The sequence below is a fragment of the Felis catus genome, chromosome B2 (assembly GCF_018350175.1).
Source record: "Felis catus isolate Fca126 chromosome B2, F.catus_Fca126_mat1.0, whole genome shotgun sequence".
Classification (NCBI taxonomy): Eukaryota; Metazoa; Chordata; class Mammalia; order Carnivora; family Felidae; genus Felis; species Felis catus.
In genome coordinates, this window is record NC_058372.1 from 149,087,035 (window position 1) to 149,105,687 (window position 18,653).

An 18,653-nucleotide genomic window follows, 5' to 3' on the forward strand; every position below is an offset into this window, starting at 1 on the left:
ACGACTCGCCGTGCCCGTCACCCCTAGTAAGGAGGAGCCCCGTCAGGGCCTCCGGTTTGTACCTCTTGTCCCTCCCTTGTGCACCTACAAAATGATCACGGCTCGTTCATTTTGAGAGTCACCTCGTCTGTTCTCACATCAACTACTGAAGTCCTATTGTCGCCAGTCTCACAGCACAGGCTGTCAAAGAAAAAAGCTGTAGGTGCCAGTGAAGACGTTAAGACAGGGGCGCCTGGGGGGCTCAGTCGGTTAAGCGTCTGACTTCAGCTCGGGTCATGAACTCACGATTTGTGGGTTCAAGCCCCGCGTCGGGCTCTGTGCTGACAGCTCGGAGCCGGGAGCCCGCTTCGGACTCTGGGTCTCCTTGTCTCTCTCTGCCCCTCCCTGCTCACGCTCTCTGTCTCTCTCAAAAATTAAAAAAAAAAAAAAGAAAACTTTAAGAGTCTAAACATTTACAGACACTGAAGTGCACACTGAGCATGTCGTGTACACGGGCCCTTTGCGGACCAACCTCAGCATATCCTCTCAGGTCACACATTTTTCTTTACTTCGCTGCCGGAATGGAGCCTACAGAGTCTTGGTTCAGTTACACATCAAAATTCATGCAAGATCTCGAAACGTAAGATCTAGAAACGCAAAAGTCATGCCCGGCCGCGTGCTGTTTCGAGGGGTTCTCTGGGACGAGGACAGTCGGCCAGAGTGGCTCCCACGTTCCAGCAGCACATGTCCCGGTCCCTAAAGTAGTTACGATCGAGCGGAACGCGAGAGGCCGAAGGGGTTCTAAACATAAGTGCTCTCTTCCGCTTCGTTCGTCTGGTTTTCTTTCCTTTCCTTTCTCTTCAGAGCCAACCAGAGACTCGTCCTAGCAAGTCCTGGGACAGGAGTGTCTCCAGTGGCACTTTTGTGCGTTCGCCTCGTGGACTGTGGCCGTGACGCACCTCAGCGGTTCACCGGAGGACGGCCACGCGAATGGGGGGCCCCACAGGCAGTAACTCCGCTGGGCTTCCTCAGCCTTTCCGGCCTCCCTTCCGCCTCCTCGCACAAAGACCCTCCAAGGCATCTTCCAGCCTCCTCTTGCACTGTACTCACATTTCCGAGTTGGACGCTTTCTGGTGTTTTCATCCTTAGAAAGGGACTGTCCACGCTATACTTTGGATAGGAAGATACATTTGGAAATCAATATTATATCCAACCTTAGTTCTAGAAAGTCTGCAATTATCCTGGGCCAAAAGTGTGAACATTGCTGGGAGTGCCTGGGTGGCTCAGTCGGTTGAGCATCTGACTCGATTTCAGCTCAGACCATGATCGCACGGTTCATGAGTTCAAGCCCTGCATTGGGCTCTGTGCTGACAATGTGGAGCCTGCTTAGGATTCTCTCTCTCTCTCTCTTACCTTCCCCTGCTTCTGTGCTCTCTCAAAAAAAAAAAAAAAAAAAAAAAAACAAATAAAACTTAAAAAAAAATGTGAACCTTGAGACCCAGATGAGCAATTTAAGTGGTCACTGGAGCATTTTCACCATCACCGTTCCAAAATAGAGTCTTTCACGGTAAAATCCCTCCCCGCCTTCCCCTTATAAATCCAGCTGCACATGTTAGGAAGAGCTGTGAGCCCGTGGGCCTTGGGCAGGCGGTGTGGCCAGGACGTCTCATGCAAAGTGTCCCAACTCACGTTAACGGCAGACACCCATCGAAGCAGGTCCCAGACTCGTGTTCTGGCTCAATCTGAAAATCCCACGCCGGAAAACACAGCGCACGAATCATTCCAGGGCACGAAGCCTGTTTCTCCTGGCTTGTGGGTCTTACTCAGAGCCCTCTTTTCTCTGGCAACGGGAGGGAACACAACGGCCAATAGTCTAAGCGCTCGTTCTCGGAGTCAGGTTTTTGAATCTTGTTAATGTCACGCGGGAGACCAGAAGAGTCGAAAGAAAGGACGATTTTCTGTGAGAAGCCAGAGCATATGTACCGGGACCTCACCCCCTCTCCCGACACCCCCAGCCCCGGCCACCCTGTGTCAGCCCGCGAACCCCCCTTCTCTTTTACAAGAGCTGCTATTCCGTGACCCGCATTTCAAACGTCGGCAACGTCGATTAAACCATCACTCTCGGTAACCTTAACAGAGCCACAACTTACGACAAGCTGCTTTGTGGTGATAATACTAACCCGAAGCAGATGTGCACTCAGAAGGGCGAGACAGGGGAGAAACTCTGTGTTTCTGTATCGTAGTGCAAAACCCTATGCAGACAGGGTCCAACCAAAGCCGGCCTCGCCTGAGCCCACAGAACGCCAAGTGCAGACTCTGCCCTGACGAGGCACGTTTCACTTTGCGAGCATCTAATAACTCGAGGACAGCACTGGCCTATGCTTCTCCCTGTTTTGTCGCTGAGGAGGCAGGAGCTCAACAGGGTGAGGGGCCCGGAGAGGCAGAGGGAAGGGCCAGGTGGCCAGGAGAAGGGCGGCCAGCAAGGTGGGGGCGCATCCAGTGGTGGGAGGTGGCACAGTGCAGGGTGTGGAGGTTCTCCGGACCTTTGTAAAGCAGAGCTCGCGGGGCGCATGTGTGCTCTGTAGTTTCCCGATGCGGCTGAGGAGGGTTCTCTGACCGGTGGTGTTCCTGGGACACCCTTCATGGATCTCCAGGTACATATGCAGATGACCACAACATTAAGTGCCAGGCAAGAAAGATTATGCTGACACTTGCTAAAGACAGTGAGGAAGACTGTATTCCTGGGAGAACAGCAATAGGGTTTCGCGGGAGGGGAGAGAGGCTGAGCCCCACTCGGATACAAGAAGGAAGAGTGGGGATTTATGGGCAAGAAGTAGGGCTGCAGGGTCGGTGAGGGCAGGGTGAGTCTTTCTAGACCGACCTAGTGGGATTCTTGCTGTAGGCGGGCCAGAGCCAGCAGACATCAGCTGCAGAGTGGTGGGGATAAGGAATCTGGGGGGCGCCTGGGTGGCTCAGTCGGTTCAGCGTCCGACTTCGGCTCAGATCACGATCTCACAGTCCGTGAGTTCGAGCCCCGCGTCGGGCTCTGCGCTGACGGCTCAGAGCCTGGAGCCCGCTTCGGATTCTGTGTCCCCCTCTCTCTGCCCCTCCCCTGCTTGCACTCTGTGTTTCAAAAATAAAAATGTGAAAAAAAATTTAAAAAAAAAGAAGTTGGTCAGATATTGAGGGTATGGGAGGAGAGGGGGGGGAATTCTCTCTCAAGGGACTCAGCGGGATTCCTGCTAACACTGGGCACTGCAGACCCAACACAGGATGACACAGGAGCCCAAGGTCGGAGACTCAGAGCCTGACTACAGCTTGGTGGGGGAGAGTCTGTGCCACGGCGCATGTCGGGCGGTTTCAGACACAGAGTCCTGCCTGCTCAGTGGGAAATCGTGGGCTTGTGTCTCCCACACGCTCGCCATCCGTGGCCCGGCGTGCGGGTTCCAAGTGGTTAATTGCAGCCGCGCCACCACGGCGTCCCCTCGCCGGCTCGTAGCAGGAGGGGCTTCTGACGCAGCTGCGAAGCAGATATGATGAACCACAGTTTATACTGAACATATTTGTGCCTCGTCCATTTGCTTGATTAAATCGCTCTGTGGCTTAACAGACTATTTGTTGATAATTCCTACTTGAGTTTAATTTAATAGCTTTTACCAGTGAAAATATATCAGCAAACATGTAATGCTGGGGGGAAAATACCGCACAACGTAACCCGCGTCATCAGAAATAACGGTGGGGCACGTACAGGACGCCGTTAGTGTTAGCTTGACGCGCCCAGAACCTTCGGGCCAAAGATGAAGGTTATTCCTGGCTCGACTACTGGTTGCCAACTGTATCCCAAACAGACCTAGGCTCGATTTCCCCACATTTTGGAGGGGCACTTTCCACTGGAGCACCCGAATGTACTGAACAACCCCACAACACTGGTTAGCATGACTCTCGGTTCCAGCCCCAGAGCCTCTCTCTCTCTCCACCTCCCTCCCTGCATCCGAGAGGTCGGACGTCTCCTACCCACTTGCTAATCTGCCACATCCGGGACACTGTTCATGCAGTTTCTCATGCGAGAAACAGAGTGAAATCCTGGGTAATAAGTCAGATGATGTGGACTGAGACCCCGTCCTTCCCTTAGTCGGTGTTCAGCTCTTTCCTGGGCTTGCGAAAGCAGGAAAAACATAGGGAAACCTCCTTTGCTGTGTTGGGGTATGAGACAGGACTGCCTGCCCGCAGATTTACGGAAAGAAGGTGTAAACGAGGTGAAAGAAGACAATTGGGTGAGATCTCAATATTTTCCGCTGTCTTTTCACACACTTTTGAACAAGCAATGATACTCTGGGGACTTTCCTTCCGTGTACGGAGAGAAATTCTGTATTGAAATTGCAGGTATAAGGCTTATCACAAAAAATGACCACAAAGAAATTCTAGTGTCTTTATTTTTTTTTAATACTTATTTATTTTTGAGAGAGACAGAAAGACAGAGACAGAGAGACAGAGACAGAGACAAGCGGGGTTGGGGCAGAGAGAGAGGGAGACATAGAATCTGAAGCGGGCTTCAGGCTGTGAGCGGTCGGCACGGAGCCCGATGCGGGGCTCGAGCCCATAAGCTGTGAGTTCTTGACCTGCTTAACTGAGTCGCCCAGGTGCCCCTAATTTTAGTGTCTTTAAAATAGAATAAACAGGGGCTCTTGGGTGGCTCAGACGGTTGAGTGTCCGACTTCAGCTCAGGTCATGATCTCGCGGTTTGTGAATTCGAGCCCCTGATCAGGCTCCGTGCTGATGGCTCAGAGCCTGGAGCCTGCTTCGGATTCTGTGTCTCATTCTCTCTCTGCCCCTCCCCTGTTCACACTCTGTCTCTCTCTGTGTCAAAAATTAATAAAACATTAAAAAAATTTTTTTAAATAGAATAAACATAAGCAGAATGATAAGCAAATGAAGTACTCATCAATACGGACTATCTATTGTGGTCGTCTCTGCCTTTTGTTGTTCTGAAAGCCCAATAAAAAAATCAGCCTTAACACAGAACTTTTGGGTGCCTTTACTGAAGGCACCTGAAAATTATTTTAATTAGAAATGGTTTTCCGGGAAACCACCCAAGATCTAGAAGAAGAGCTTACCTATCAAGCACCAAGAAGAAGCCTTAATGCCTGACTTTCCAGGAAGCTTTCTTTTTCTCCATGACTAGAGCCAACAACGCTCACAGTACTTGGTGAGAGTCCCTCAGCAGTTACTTTATCGGCACATCATGCTTCCCTTTAAAAGGGGGTAAGCAATTAAAAAATACTCACAGATAGCGCTCAGTTACCTTCGACCGTGGGAAATGGAAACGAATTGACAATCGGTATAGTAAGACCATTTACGTCCAGTGATTTCACAGAACTTCCACGCTGTAGGGCTTCCGTTCACAAGAATGCCTCTCCCACTAGATGTTAAGTGCATGGAGGGCAGAGATCATATAAAGATCACATATCATATACCAACTGCTTAGCACCATGTACATGGTAGATGCTCAAAATTCTTGGAGTTGTGTGAACAATTGAGTGAATACATAAATGAAATTCTCCTTCCGCTTAACCGCTCACCATCATCCGTCTCCCAGCTAAAGGACATTGTGTCCTTGTCACTCACCCTCAATGGTCTTTCAGCAAAAATGTCAAAGACAGATGAAATGACAGGTAGTCAAAGAGAACCGACTCCCTGGCTTTGATGACTCCAAACAAAATGACTGTTCCTTAAGTGACTGACTTTGAGTATTGATACCTTTGGCCAATTGGTAGATAAAGCTTACTCAGTACATAATATCACTTTTTATTAATTTAAAAAAAATAGGCACTCAACGCCCTTCCTAGCCAACCCCTCTCAACCTGCCCCAGGCCCCAAGCCAGGCACTGGAGCTTTGGGGTCTCTCCTGGGGAACTGAAGGCCCAGCCAAGGAGGACTCCTTCCCAAAGCTCCATCAGTCGGGCCACCGATGCTGGGGCATTTCCTGACTCTAGAAGCCACCTCAACTCATGATGCCATGGCTTTGGGACCCGAACTGGTAACGAGTTCACGGATCAGTACAGCTGACTCATAGCGCGGTACGTAAGATAAGGATAGAAGGACATCGCCATCCCAGCCAGGGGACGGGAACTTCATCTTAGCGAATGGGGCCGATCTCTGGCCTTTTCTTCCCCTAGTCACACAGGAAGGTCATCTGAACTCTTAATTACCAGGCTGAGAGTGTACTGAGATAGCACACGCCGTGGGTTCTGCAGGCGGTAGGGGCAATCTCAGGTGCACACAGAGGCAGGAGACACTGGGCAATAGGAAAAATGTCGATAAACCAGAAAATATTGATCAGTATCCATAGCTGACAACTCTTGACTTGCAGAGTTACCATCCAGAGCAGCGTTAAGTCTTCACGACAGCTCACGCTGGCCACTTTAACCCCCTGAGGCAGGAACTACTCTCCCGTCTCACCGTGCAGGGAAAGGAGGCTCACAGAGTTTAAGGAGCCAGCTGCTGTGAAAGGTGGACTTGAGAATCCAATTCAGGTGACTGCGACACAAAGCCCAGGTTCACCTGGAACTTTCTAACTTCCAAAAAAGGTTCTCTAGAAGAATCTTAGGTTTGGGGCACATTCCAAAACATCCCAATTTCCCTCAGGGTAATTTCCTTGTAACGATTACAACAGCCTTCCTTCAAGTCTCGTCTAACACCTGGTAAACTCCAGTAACGATACAACCCAGAATGATAGCACACGTCCTTATAGCAAGAGCATCCTTTACGACATTCTAGGGGCCAGGACCATAAAGCAAGCCCTTTGGATTTCCTCGGGCTCCGTTTCCTCATCTGTAAAATGGGCTGCTGAATCAGGAGACGGTTGCACCTTCTGGGAAGGTGCTGAGATCCTCGGGCAGTGTTGTCAATGCCCTGAGATCAGGGTGAAGGGCAGACACCGAGACTTGATGCCTTTCTCCGGCATGCTCAAAGAAGTCTAGGAAAGATATCCACTTTCCATTTAGAAACTCCCAGAATCATTCCAGCCAGAGTCAACTATCCTGGTCATCTTAGTTGGTGCAATGCTGAGACACTACAAAAATATTTAAGCTGTAATTCATAAACTGTTTCCAAGTCTGATTAAGTAATCTGGCTTCTCTGTTGGTTAGAGCTTACCAAATGTTGGATTCTAGATTAAAGTGAGGTTAAATTTAAAACCAAGTACGAAAACATTAAGACCACGTCTCTCCCTGATGTCTGTTTTAATAAAAATAACAGTGTTTTTACCCTTAAAGTAGCTACAGTCACTTTCCTGTTTATGTCACCAGATTTTGAATTCAAAAACCAAATTGTTCAGTCTCTGTGTATATTTTACAAAATAAATTTCACAGAAACAATTAAAACAATATGTTCATGTTTACAAAATGAGTTGTCTTTTTCTTTAGTCCAAACAGGAAATATACATCCGTGCTAAGGCTTTATATGTCCTATCACACAACCTCAAACTATGGACAGACCTCCCCTCTGAAATTTAACTTTTTTTTTTTTTTTTTTTTGGATGAGCATTTCTTGGCCTATAATCTGCTGTGGACACGCAAACAAATTAACAGCCTTCTGTGGAAAAAGAAAGGCAGCTGGATCGGAATCTGGAAGTTACTGGACTAAAGCACAGGGTCAGCGACTTATTAGAACCCCCACTAGGTGGAGGCACCGTGAGGCCAGGACTTCCAGGACTTAGGGTTTCTGGATCTACAATGCTGAGAAAAGGGCTGAACAAATACTAGGTCTTTACAAAGCAATTGCAGAATCAATCAGCTGGTAAGCTTTCATCAAGATCCTCAGTTCTGGGGGGAGATCCTCCTAGCAATTGACTGAGGATAGTAACACATGTCTACATGATTTTTCCTAAGACACAGGTGAAGGCATTTGTAGAGAACAGAGTACTTTATCTGAGCTGCCCATTCTCTATTAATGCTTCTGTCCAGCATCCAGCATCCAGACTGTATGAAGTGCCCATCGATTACGTGCTGATAGATCAATCACATCCCTTTCTAGTCAGTGGACATACGTAGCCGACGGTGTATTTATTGTTTTTAGAAATTTTATTTTCACATTGAAGAAACCTCATTTATATTCCCCTCTTGGTTTCTCACCATGTCTTTTTAATTTTTTTTAATGTTTATTCATTAGAGAGAGAGAGAGAGAGAGCGAGCACAAGCGGGGGAGGGGCAGAGAGAGAGGGAGGCACAGAATCCGAAGCAGGCTCCAGGCTCTGAGCTGTCAGCAGAGCCTGATACGGGGCTTGAACCCATGAACCATGAGATCATGACCTGAGCCAAAGTCGGACGCTCAACCACTGAGCCATCCCAGGCGTCCATTATATTCTTTTTTTGAGGTACTTTCAAAACCTGGTTCTCTTTGCTGAGCCATGACACGGGAGGTTGTGTATATCATGCTGTATAGGATCGCTGACCCTCCGCTAGTTCAGCCTGGTATCTGTTGCCTTTCTTCCCGAACAGCCCCGGGAGTTGGCTCACCCGTGTGCCTCCCCGAGGCAAGGACAAGAAACGGAAGGAGACAAGGAGCTGTATAATGAACTTGGCATTTGATGAATAAAAACTTATTAGGCATAAAGGTAAATACTGTTCTGAGTTTCTATTCTTATCAGCTTCAGCTTTTTAAAGTGCCTGAGATCCAGCAAAGTGATTTATCTCAATGAACATATGTTTAATTTCTGTCAATGTGAGGTTTAAGGCAAGCCCTCCTCCATTATTTGATTAACAGTTGTACTTGTTTGAAAAATCTGTTTTACCCTCAGAGCCCAGCCACAAAGATTCCCATCTAGTCCAATTCTGACTCGGTGATACCGCAAAGGAAACTTTTTATGCAAGTAATTCCCTGTTGCATTCATGTCTACCCCTGAGCTTTGCTTAAAGATCTCTTAATTGTAACAACCCACGCCCGTATCGGTATCATGGCAGCTGGACAAAGAAGGCCAACATGAAAAATGTGACATTGTTCCAACTGATTCGACTTCATTAGAAACAAACAAAAACGGAGATGGGCGCCAGCCCTGTGGCAAAGGCCAGGGCAATGTCGAAGGGAAACGCTAGCTTGTGTCGCCAGCCCCTCCCCCCAACATCACAATGTCTCTGTTTTACTTAAACAGGGTTCCACCATTTGGTCATCTATAGATTCAACGATGTAATTGGAACACTGGGATAAGGAGAAGAAGGTCTGATTGCTGAAATAAAAACCACATCAGAGAACTGCCCACAGATGACTTTGGAAACCCAAAGATGACAAGATGAGGGACAGGAGAAAAGGACATTAATTTTCAGGGTCCTCTGGGTTTCAGGTCGAATCTATATCAAACCCGGAGCTGCAGGGATATTGCATCAGGCACTTCACTACTGAGCATCGTTTCAGACTGGCGGGAGGGGATACTACTGCTACCTTTATATATGTATACATACACATATGGTCAACGCTACACGGATTTCGAGTACAGAACATCTGCCCGCTACGGGAGCACTTGTGTGGCTGTGGGCCACGGTACCATAAACCCGATCCACCCCGACCCACAGCCGAGGGGAGCGCCGGGGAGGTTCTGTACTTGGGACTTCGGGGGAGCGACAGCCCAGCCGCACGGATCCCAACGCCCCCCTTACCCGGAGCACCTATGTGGGCACGGTGACTGACCCGCATCCTGCGCAGACCCGGGAACAAAATGAGTTAGAAATTCCACAGGGGCAGAGTTTCGTCCCCGATGAGAGCCCGAGGACCGGTCCAGTTATTACTAAGTCCCAACAATAGCGTTCGATTTTAGAAAAACCGGACCGGCTCTCAAAAAACTTTAACTCCCAGACATGGGACTGTGGGTACCGTGCATGTGACAATAGAAAGGGCTCGGAATGGCTCTGAGACCCGCAGCATCCTCCAGGGCGCGGCGAGGACCCGGGTACCTGCGCGCACAGAGGCGACGGCATTTACCTCGAGTCGACTTAGACTGGAGCTCTTGGAGCGCGACTTCTTGCGCAGGTACACGGAGAAGAACCGTCGCACGGTGAACTTCTTCATGCTCAGGTCCATCGCCCCGCGCCCAGCCGGGAGGAGCCGCAGGCCCGGAGGACGCGCATTCCCGGCGCATCCCAGGCGCGCGGGGTCAGGTCCGCGGGCGGGTGCGCGCCGCCAGGGAGCCCGGCGCGGCGGCCATCGGTGCGGGGCGCGGGCTGCGGGCACAAAGGGCAGGCCGAGCCGGCCACGGCGGCCGGCGCTCCAGCGCTCCCTCCTCCCTCCTCCTCCTCCCCCTGCAGCCTGCGAGGACCAGCCCCGGGCAGCCCGCCCCGCCCACAGCCACTACCGCCAATCAGTGCCCGCTGCCCCAGCGGCCTCCAGCTCCTCCTCCTCTTCCTCCTCCACCTCCCGCTGCTGCTGCTGCTGCCGCTGCTGCTGCTGCCTCCCCGCGAGGACCAGCCCCCAGCAGCCCTGCCCCACCCCGCCCCGCCCACAACCACTACCGCCAATCAGTGCCCGCCGCCCCACATGCTCCCTCCTACTCTTTCTCCTGCGGCTGCAGCTGCTGCCGAGGCTGCTACCGCCCCGCGAGGACCAGCCCTGGGCGGCCCCGCCCCGCCCACAGCCACTACGGCCAATCAGATGCTTCCTCCTCCTCCTCCTCCTCCTCCTCTCCACCTCCTGCTACCACCACCTGGCGAGGGCCAGCCCCGCGCAGCCCAGCCCCAACCCGCTCCGCCCACAACCACTACCGCCAATCAGTGCCCGCCGCCCCACATGCTCCCTCCTACTCCTTCTGCTGCTGCTGCTGCTGCTGCAGCCACCAGCCCGTGAGAACCAGCTGTGGGCGGCCGCGCCCCGCCCCGCCCACAGCCACTACGACCAATCAGATGCTCCCTCCTCCTCCTCCTCCTCCTCTCCACCTGGCGAGGACAAGGCCCGCGCAGCCCCGCCCCAACCCGCCCCGCCCTCCATCAGCCACCAATCAGCGCCCGTCCCCTTGCCCCGCCCCTCGTCACTGCCACCAATCAGCGCCTGCAGCCCCAAGGTCTCCCTCCTTCTCCTTCCCCTCCTCCTCCTCCTCCTCGGCCCCCGAGAGGACCCGTCCCGAGAAGCCCCGCCCCTGCCCGGGGCCCCGCCACTACCACCAATCAGGGCCACCGTCCCGCCGCCGCCCCCCCCCAACCGGGGCTCCTGCCCTGCCTCCTCTTCCTCCTCCCTGGGAGCACTCCCAGCGCACTGCCCCGCCCCCCGCCCACAACGCCAATCAGCGCCCTGGGCGGTGCCTGCTTAGCGAGCCGGGCGGAGGACCGGGCGGAGGACCGGGCGGAGGACCGGGCGGAGGACCGGGCGGAGGACCGAGCGGGGCCCCGGGCGGGCGGTGCTGGGCCCGGCGTCTCGGGCGCCTGCCCTCGGTTCTGCTCCGCTGGCCTGCGGGGCTGTTCTCTAGCTTGGGGGTGTCGCCGTTTCCTTTCCTTAAAACAGCCACATACACACTTGGGCATAATGCTCTTCTGCGCCGGACAAAACTTTTGTTTATTAGCAAACATGCCTGGAAACTGAACCCCAAATCCCAGGGGCTCCGTGAGCGTTCCCAGTGCGCCCCGCACCTCTCCTCGCCCCGCCAGGCCCCGCAGCCCCGGGACTCACTCCCTGGGGATGAACGGATCCGCACGCGCTCTGGGGAAACCTCCCTTGGCAGTGCTTGGAGAACAAAGGCATATCCGTTCTCCATGACCTCCGACTCCATATATAGAAAATTATTCAAACGGATGACTTACTAGGCCCAGCACAGCCAGTGTCCTGAGGCAGGGCTCTCAGAGGCCAGCTGCTGGCTGTAGGGCTGGGGGGGGGGGGGGTTGCCTTAAAGGGGAACACACTTTTTTTTTTTTTTTAAGAAATGCTCATCAGAGAGCTATGGACAGTTTCAGATCTTTGAGCTCAGAGCTCTGTGCAGCCTTTTCCATTTTACTCTTGTGCAATGTGCACATGTTGAGTCAACGTTTAAAATAGGGTCTAGGCACCTGGGTGTCCCGGATGGTTAAGCTTCTGACTTCAGCTCAGGTCATGATCTCAGGGTTGGTTAGTTCGAGCCCCGCATGGGGCTCTGTGCTGACAGCTCAGAGCCTGGAGCCTGCTTCAGATTCTGTGCCTCCCTCTGTCTCTGCTTTCTCTCAAATATAAATAAACATCTTAAAAATGTAAAACCAAACAAACAAACACACAAACAAAACCTTTAATTTAAAACAAGGTCAAACAATCTCAGGAGCATACTGCCACCAGTGCCCTGAGAAGTCCAGAAACATTCACGCATACACTGTGTGACAACTACTGCTCTGTGGCCGGAAGCTTGTGAAAAATCCACGTGTCCCGTCATCCCCTTGGCTAAACGATAGGTTGCATTAAAACCCCGGGGAGGGCTATCTTGGCTAAAGTGAGTATGGAGGCCAGATGCCCCCAGTGGGAACGGTGATTTCATGCTGCATCTGGGCGAAGACGTGAGGGAAGATCCGCTCTCTGGGGTTTAATGGATGTCGCGGGCTCCGTGGCGTAAGCGCAGAGTTTAGAGTCAGGATGCGGACATGGCCACTTCCTTGCTTGGCGAGGACAAAAGCCTCGGGGCCAGCCTAAATCAAGGCCTGTGTTTTACCACAAGAGCATTTTGACCTGGTGTGACAGAATTGGAAAGGAAATGCCTCATGAGATGCTCATGATTCCCCCTACACTTGAGTGCAAACAGTTCTAGTGAACTTGGACGTCACAGAAGAAAAAAATAAAAAGCCTTCCTAGGTTCAATTATAGACATGATTTCATTGCTAGAGTATTTGTTTGCTTGTGCCTTTATCCAGGTAAAGCAAGTGTATCAAAATCTCTAAAGGGGTGCCTGGGTGGCTCAGTCGGTTAAGCGTCCAACTCCTTGGATTCAGCTCAGGTCACGAGCTCATGGTGGTGAGATCAAGCCCAGAGTCGGGCTCGGTGCGGAGCATGGAGCCTGCTTGGGATTCTCTCTCTATTCCTCCCTATGCCCCTCCCCTGCTCGTGCTCACTCTCTCTCTCCCTCTCTGTTCATCCCCTGCTTGTGCATGCTTTCTCAAAGTAAGTAAATACACATTTAAAAAGTAATCTCTAGAAATTGTTTACCACCACATTTACCACCATTTCCATGAATACAATGAATACCTCCAGACCACCAAATCTATAGGAGGTCAGGGTCCTCTTTAACCCGGGCCTAAATGATCCCCCCCCCTAAATACTAGGGGGAAGGGTGAGCTTAATAAAGGCTCACGCCCAGATGGCGGGGAGGAGGGGGACATCTTGAAGAGAAGACGAAGCTGATCGGCACCCCCCCACCCCGCCGTGGTTAAGTTTTCCCCTGACTTAAACACGGAAGCCTGGGACTGAATGCTGCGTGGTTGTTGCTTCGAAGAGAACGCCGGACCGGCCACGTGCATTCACCTCACTTCCCCAGGGGACTGCGGAACACCTCACAGTGCTCGATACCGTGAGCAGCCTCAGGAATACAAAAAGGGCTGTGGCTCGTGGCCCACACAAGTTCACAGCCACGAGGAAGAGAAGGTGAGCGAACACACACGATGCGGGTTTGATGCAAGGAGAAAGAAAGGCGTAAGGAGACGCGGGGGCAGAGGTAAATGAGAAGTCAATCCTAGCCGGAGAAGCCACGGAGGCGGTGGGGGCATCTGGGGTCACCTCTAAGGATGAGGAGCCATTTCCCGGGCAAACAGAGGGAGTGGGGTCCCGGCTTGCGGAAGAACAGGGTTACCGAGAAGTTACAACGAACAGGGTTTCATGACTGAGTCATGAAAATTAAAGTTCCTACCAAGTCCCCAAGACACATGAGGTATGATGTTTCAGAATTTCGAGACAACAAGTAAGGTCTGCTCGACCCTGGAGCCCCGCCTTCCTTGAGGACAGAACAGACCCTGGACAGGAAGGAGAGAGGGTTCTGGAAGGAAGGTAACTTTGGCAAAGTCTGTGCTGTCATACCCCTCCTTCCCTTCCACCCAGAGGACCGGGTGGGGGGATGGCAGCTTCTTTGCTTCAAGCCCCACGGTGACAGCTGTGATCTGCTGGGGACGCTGCAGCTCAGGCCTGGGATCGAGAGAGCCACGGGGTGGCCCTTGCTCCGGGTGGCTCGGGCGGGGCCGTTTAGAGAGCGGGCCTGTGTTCACAGGGCTTGTAGGGGGAAGGATGCGAGAAAATGTCTTACAGATCAGGCATGGCCACATGGGAAAGGGGCCAGTGTGGGGGTCTCGGAGACCCTGTCTGGAGCAGAAGTGGTGTGGCAGCAGGCCCAGGGCTTAGGGAAGAATTCCAGGTAACTTCCAAAGAGAGAGGCCTCTGTCCTGTTAGTGTGCACAGGCTGGGTGGGGGGGGGGTCTCCAGGCACAATACCCCCCGAAGAAGACAGGACAGCTCTCCCTGAGAGGAAGGGTCAGCGAGAGCCCAGCTGGGCACAGAGCAGTGTAAGTATATGTGTCCTCTCCCTTATCCCCTGCCCTCCCGATCTGACCCTGGAGGGGACACAGCAGGTTCCAGCCAGGCAAAGAGACCAGAGTGTGGCCAGTCCTTAGGACTTGAAATACTCATTCCTCAATCAAGTATTTAACACTTAGAGCAAACACGGTTGTCTATTTTCCGGGAGTGGGAAGCAAAAGCTGTGCAAATTGACGGGGTCTCCCTGTGGTTCACTTGGACGGGCATCAAGCATCGGAAGGTGTGTTTTGATCCGATCACAAGCCAAGTCTGTTCGACAAACCAGTTACAACTGGATGTGATGAGTGAGGGGGGAGAGGAGTCAAGAGTCACATCCAGGTTTGCTATCCTGACGATCCGTTTACAGCAGCGAGGGGCCCAGAGGAGGGACGCCACCCTCTGGGCTCGGGGTGGGGCAGGGCTCTGCCCTCAGGGCAAGGTGGACAGAAATTCCTCCTACAGACAAGGGCTCACGACAGAGCACTGGCACAGGACGGGGAGGGCGAGAACGAGCCCCTGGGACCTCTGCGCCCACACAGCCCCTCCTGGCCCGAATGCATTCTCTGGGTCACCCAACAACGGCAACACAGACTCAAGTGATCCTGGCTAGTTCTCACCCGAGGTGCCCAGCAGAAACACACAGCAAGGCCCTCTAGAGAAATCCCCATGAGACCCAGCCTTTGAGAATTCCCTCAGATGCAGCTCCAGGGAGCACGAGCTCATGGCCACCGAGCACATGACCAGGAAGACAGCTGCCTGTGGCATCAGACGTGCCCTGATTTACCGGATGTGGGATGTGAAATTATGACATCGGATACGTTCAAGGAAATAAAAGGAAGATATGACAATACAATTCAAGAGAGTCTAAAAGCGCCCCAGCAGAGAAAACTGGACAAGATACTCCTGGGAACATGCCGACGTAGGGCTGGACACATGTCACACACGCTCGCACACATGCTCCGTGTCACAGAGCTGACTGGCCGTGGGAAGGGCTGCTCCGTGGAACGCGTATCAGACGTCGAACACCTGAGTCGTGTTTCTGTGCGCTGTTCCTCTCCTGAAACCCTGAGCCTCTAGAACAGGGTCCTCAACTGCGTCAGGCTTTGTCCCCCAAGGGGACGTCTGGCAGTGTTTGGAGACACCTGTGTGTCATGGCGGGGGGGGGGTGATGGGGGGAGGCTGGGGCGCTGACGAGTGTCACACAGAAAACTAGCGATGGTGACTGGGAAGGAAGCAGACCTCCACTTCTAGAATTTCCATCTGAAAGCTGCCTGTTGAACCGTATCGTCTTCTGTAAGTGCCCCGTGCACCCCGTTGCCCAAACCAGGAGGCAAGAATGACACTCACTTCTGTGCCTCCTTATTCCCAGATTCTAACGTGCAGAGACGTGTTGGCGAGACGTTCTCAGTATCTTTCACTCCTCCCCCCGCCTCCCTTCCAGCCCTTGCTATCGGTCACGTGGCTTGGGCCCTCATCGGTTCCTGCCAGAATGCAGTAATCTCAGGCCGGGTCCCATCCATCACAGCCCATCTGCAATCCTGCTACTAAAATGATCTTTCTAGGAGCAAAGCGGGTCAAGTTACCCCCATGCACCACAGGTCCCCAGCTCTTCCGGAAGAAGGACAGACTCCAGAGCTGCACGGCCACGCTCTTCTTGGTCACTGCTCCCTCTGCCCTGCCACTGTCCCCCACCTTCCCTGCCCCAGAACTCGGGCTGGGCCACGCCGACGCGCCCCATGAGCACGAGCTCCCCGTGTCCCCGACACCGCGCGTGCTGTGGTCACTGCCCGGGATGCCCTTCCTGCCTGCCCGCCTCCACCCACTGGCTGCACCCCTCTTCCACTTCACGGCGCAGGGCTGGGTCGCTGCCGGGAAGTCTCCCCAAACCCCCCGACGCTGCAGGCGGTGTTAGGGAGTCTTCCCCGGGGCTCCCCATGTTACTTACGGCACCAGATGATGACTCCTGGCTTCTCTGCCCACCCCGCCCACCAACTCGGAGATACTCAGGGCGGCTACGATCTTCAGGCCTCCACACGTTTGTTTAAGGGGTTTTACGTTGACTATTTTCGGAGATGTGCTGGTTGTCAACAGCTGGGCCCACATCACTGTTCATCTATATAACACACTTATGAAATCCGCAGAATGGACACAACGAATCCCATCTTAGGCGGCTCAGGGCGCCGAACCTAGTGTCTAAATGTACGTAAGACAAAAGGGTCCCCACAAGGTCTGAGTATCAGTGAGTTCCCAGCAGTATCTCAGGCACTTTCCTAGGTGTTTACCAAAAGAAATCAAAGATAGGAGTGGCAAGCAAGACGGTGACAGGCTAGGACCCTCATTTCCCTAGATGATGACACTTGGTCAGGACGTGGCACGAGGCCAGAATCCTGGGGACACAGCGTCTCACAGACAGAAGTCTGCTGGCCTCCCTGGGCCTCCTTGTGTCTGTGCTTTTGGTGCAGAGTAACTAGCTTTCCTCTTAAAGGTCAGCTTACTCACGAGACAGCACAGGGACACCAAAGTGAGGCTTGTTACACAAAACAGCGGAAGGGACCCAAGCATGTGGCCGAGAAAAGCAGTTGGAAAGCATTTCGTGTAGATGCTGTAACGTGCTTGGTCTTTTCTAATGGTCGGTATTTTACGTGGGGGAGGGGCGAAAGGGGCATTCTTCACTGGGGGGTGACAGTACCAGCAGAAACCCCGGGGTTGACCTTCCTAGTGTTTACATGTCGGTTTCTGACGGGTTGAACTGTGTGCCTTTCTAAAACAATATGTTGAAGTCCCGACTCCCAGGCCCCTAGAATGTGACCTTATTTGAAAACTGGGTTGCTGGAGATGTTAACTGGTTAAGATGAGGGCATACCGGGGTAGGATGGGTTCTAATGCAATGTGACTGATGTCCTCACAAGGAGGCCACGTGACCAGGGTGGCAGGGATCGGAGTGGTGCAAGAGGCGAGGCAGAACTCCCCTCCGGGAGTCAGGGGAGCCTGACCCTCGACGCACCTCGATCTCCGTCTCCGGCTTCCGGCTTCCAGAAGTGTGGGGCCATCAATGCCTGCTCTTTGCGGCCCTCCGGTCTGCCGTGCTTTGTTATGCTGCCCACGGAGATTAAGGCACACTTGTCATCCCCAGACAGAAGTCCCAGTGACCCTCTGTGATGGAGACAGCTGGTGAACAGGCTCACCAGTGAACACAGCGTTTGGTCTAACGGCATGTGAGAAAACCCGACTGTGAATAGAGGCACGGGGGCTTTTTCTTGTCAGCCCGAGCCGATGCCCAAGTTACAGAGGAACTTCAAGAGGAAGGGAGTCAACAGGAAAGAGGAAACAGGTGAAAACTATAGCAGGAAGGATTTCTGTAACTTAAAAAGGGAAAAAAAAATCCTCAAAATAGAAAAGTCCCTCAAGACCTGGAATGGGTACAAAGGAGAATGTCAAATCTTGCCAGAAGTTTTTCTTAGCAAGAAATGTTCATCTTTTAAACAATATTTCATAGACATCCACGGCATCCCAAACACCAAACACCTATATCGGAGATGGGAACCAGATGCACACATACGAGAAATTCTCGGCGACACTAAAAGCCACAAGGCTTAAGGGCCCTAGTGCCTGGAATTCACCTTCCTCAACAGGGAGCCTCTGGGGGAGGCTGGGGAGGTGGCAAGGGGGCGGCTGGGGAGGTGGCATGCCATTCTTCCTAGTAGAACAGGTTACGTATGCAGAGGGAGCCTTCCTGAGACACAAAGATGCTGGATAGAACAAGAAGAAAATCCTCTTTTTTTTAAAGCATGGCTGATCCAATAGTACGTAGGGGAACACAAATGTAAGCAGAAATTGAGGCTCAGAAGATATTCCCTAAGAGGAAGCAATGTTTGTCCCCGAGGTGGATGTCAATCCCTGTAACCCAGACCCGAGTCTCAGCAGGGTCTGGAGAACAGGACTGGAGAGAGCTTGGGGCCGTGCGGGGTGAGAGGTCAGGTCTGAGCCACTCTGCTGAAAGTCAGGATCCCCACAGAGCAGACTGTAGGGGGACGGCTGGGAGGGGACCTGCGTATTCAGGCGTGAGCACTGTAAGAAGCCAAGGCCAGCCTCCTGCGGCTCACGGTTAGTTCCAGAACAAAATCCACAGGTACTACCAGCTTGAAAAACTCCAAGCCAAAAATTTACTTTTTAATGGTCCCAGA

At 52.7% G+C, this 18,653-nt stretch overlaps 1 protein-coding gene across 5 annotated transcripts in view; it reads right to left on the reverse strand.

Moving 5' to 3' along the window:
* RPS6KA2 (ribosomal protein S6 kinase A2) overlaps positions 1-18,653 on the reverse strand; it is a 354,059-nt gene that overhangs the window by 156,712 nt on the left and 178,694 nt on the right. The window contains exon 1 of one of the 5 annotated variants that reach the window (XM_045058348.1): positions 9,952-10,261. The exons of the other annotated variants lie outside the window; for them this stretch is intronic. Within the exon in view, the coding sequence (XP_044914283.1) occupies positions 9,952-10,050 (99 nt within the window). The 5' untranslated portion in view covers positions 10,051-10,261. Of the gene's footprint in view, positions 1-9,951; positions 10,262-18,653 lie in introns of those variants that run through there. 5 annotated transcript variants of the gene reach the window in all.